This window comes from Lathyrus oleraceus, chromosome 6, assembly GCF_024323335.1.
Source record: "Lathyrus oleraceus cultivar Zhongwan6 chromosome 6, CAAS_Psat_ZW6_1.0, whole genome shotgun sequence".
Taxonomy (NCBI): Eukaryota; Viridiplantae; Streptophyta; class Magnoliopsida; order Fabales; family Fabaceae; genus Lathyrus; species Lathyrus oleraceus.
The window spans coordinates 472,702,204-472,704,433 of NC_066584.1; the positions used below are offsets into that span (position 1 = coordinate 472,702,204).

The 2,230-nt window shown below is 32.5% G+C and overlaps 1 protein-coding gene across 1 annotated transcript; it reads left to right on the top strand.

Moving 5' to 3' along the window:
- Positions 1-1,297: 1,297 nt before the first annotated feature.
- On the top strand, positions 1,298-1,890 carry LOC127097382 (glycine-rich protein 23). The gene has a single exon (XM_051035878.1). It carries the CDS (start codon positions 1,435-1,437, stop codon positions 1,696-1,698), a length of 264 nt encoding a protein of 87 aa, XP_050891835.1. The 5' UTR covers positions 1,298-1,434; the 3' UTR covers positions 1,699-1,890.
- The last annotated feature ends 340 nt before the right edge of the window (positions 1,891-2,230 follow it).

Here is a 2,230-nt window from a genome sequence, read left to right on the forward strand (position 1 = left end):
TATAAAATAATTAGTATATATATATATATATATATATATATATATATATATATATATATATATATATATATATATATATATATATATACACACACACGTACGTTCATCCAAAGAGACATTGTATTAAAAAATATGTCAATTCATGAAAATATATTAGTAACCGAAAATAAAATATAAAATATACCTGGAAGAAGATTTGTGATGAAATCATTAATGTCATCAACTATTTCAATATTTGATACTAGAATAGCTTTACACCTAAGGAAATCTGGATTTGTGTAATTTTGAAGCAGATTTGGATAGTTACCTGTAACAATTGCTTCAATTTGGTCCATAAAATCTCTTATTAGTAATTCTTCAAGGATGTCAATTTCAGCATATTCATATCATTGGGTTATGAGTCTTTTCCATTACCAACTTGTAAGATCCAATTTGAGAACAGTCTAATTTCTTCTGAATTGCCTACATTAGAATTACTTTGCAACCATATATTTTTGGTTAGATTAAGAACTTTACAATGATCCCAAATATATGCGGCATTTATTGTTGCATGGACAATATCTGACCTAGTACCTCTTGAAACAATCGGTAGAATTTGTCTGAAATCTCCACCAAAAAATACAACTTTTCCTCCAAAAATTTATTGACACTCAACATCGTCATCACTCATAATATCCTTTAATGATTTGTCAAGAACTTCAAAATAAAATTTATTTGTTATCGGAGCCTTATCTCATATTATAAGTTTTGTTACCTTCAAGAGATTGACAAGATCAAATTTTTTTCTCAATGTTATAGCTAGAAGATTCCAAATATGAAACTGAAATTTTAAATTTGGAATGTGCACTTCTTCCTCCAGATAACAACAAATTTACAATTCTGCTAGATATTACATCCAACACAATATCTCATTTGTAATGCAAACCTTCAGATAATGTGTTCCATAGCATGAGTACCTTTTAAATAATCAAAAGTGGAGTATTTTTATATGTTATGGACATTACGACATGAATGAGCAAGACAATGTGATTAGTACATATATAAACAAATAAACATAGCAGTGGCCAAACAAAGTTAAACATGTAGCATAAAAGTGAATTAAGACCCTATTAATGGCAGAATATGGATAAGGATATGTAACTATTTGCTGCACGTTCTGTAACACTGCTGTAACTTTCTTCGTAATAGTTACTATTGATAAGGATATGTATCTGTGATCATTGGACACGTGGCATTAAGTAAATGATCAAATGTGACAGGTGGCATTTGTGCATTCATGTTTATCATCGATCATTACTTACTTCACCTGCCTCAACTACCATTAGCTTCACCACTTTTCATCTACTATAAATACTGAATCAATTACTGCCTCAATTTGTACTATCCTTTTCTTAGAAAATTATCTTATAGTATTTTAACTTGTCTTTGTGAAACATGGGTGGCAAAGGTGGTAGCGGTGGTGGAGCTAAAGGAGGCGGTGGAGGTGGTGGAGCTAAAGGAGGCGGTGGAGGTGGTGGGGCTAAAGGAGGCGGTGGTGGAGATGCAAAAGGAGGCGGTGGTGGAAGCGGTGGTGGTGGTGGTGGTGGTTCAATGAAAGCCCCGGGTGGTGGTGGATCATATATATCTCGTGGAGCATTTGAAAGCAACCCTCAGGGATACTTCAGTGATCTTCATGCTGCGGACAAAGGCAGCAAATAGTGCTACCTATTTCATCTACTTGTTACTACTGCGTTTTAACTTAGTTCCATAAATAAGTACTTTGTAGTATGTAAATGTGTGGTGGTGATTAGTAGTACTATAAGTACTACTAGTAGAATGTAAATGTCTAGTGTCAGTCACTACTATGTTGGTGTGTACTATAATTAAATAAACGCAGTTTGCTTCTCTTCATTGTCGTCTCAATCAACGAGATATTTTTTTTAAATCATATTTTTCAAATTAATTTTTAAAATAATCAATATTTTAAAAAAATTATTGGAATAATCATCTTTTTAATCAGGAGCGTCAGATCAATTAGCATATCTATTTAACAGGAAAGATCAACTAGCATATTCATTTAAAAGGAAGAAGAGGTGTCAGTATTATTGGCGCATGCATGTGTATCAGATGTATAATGTTTAGTCCGTGCATCAGATGTATAATGTTTAGTCTGTGCATCAGATGTATAACGTTTAGTCCTTTGACGCATGCATTTTGAAAGTTCTTCTATAAATATCTCGCCCTTCATCTA

Bases quoted from the DNA above. Each gene is read 5' to 3' on its own strand.
- LOC127097382 (XM_051035878.1), top strand. From the start codon at position 1,435: ATGGGTGGCAAAGGTGGTAGCGGTGGTGGAGCTAAAGGAGGCGGTGGA.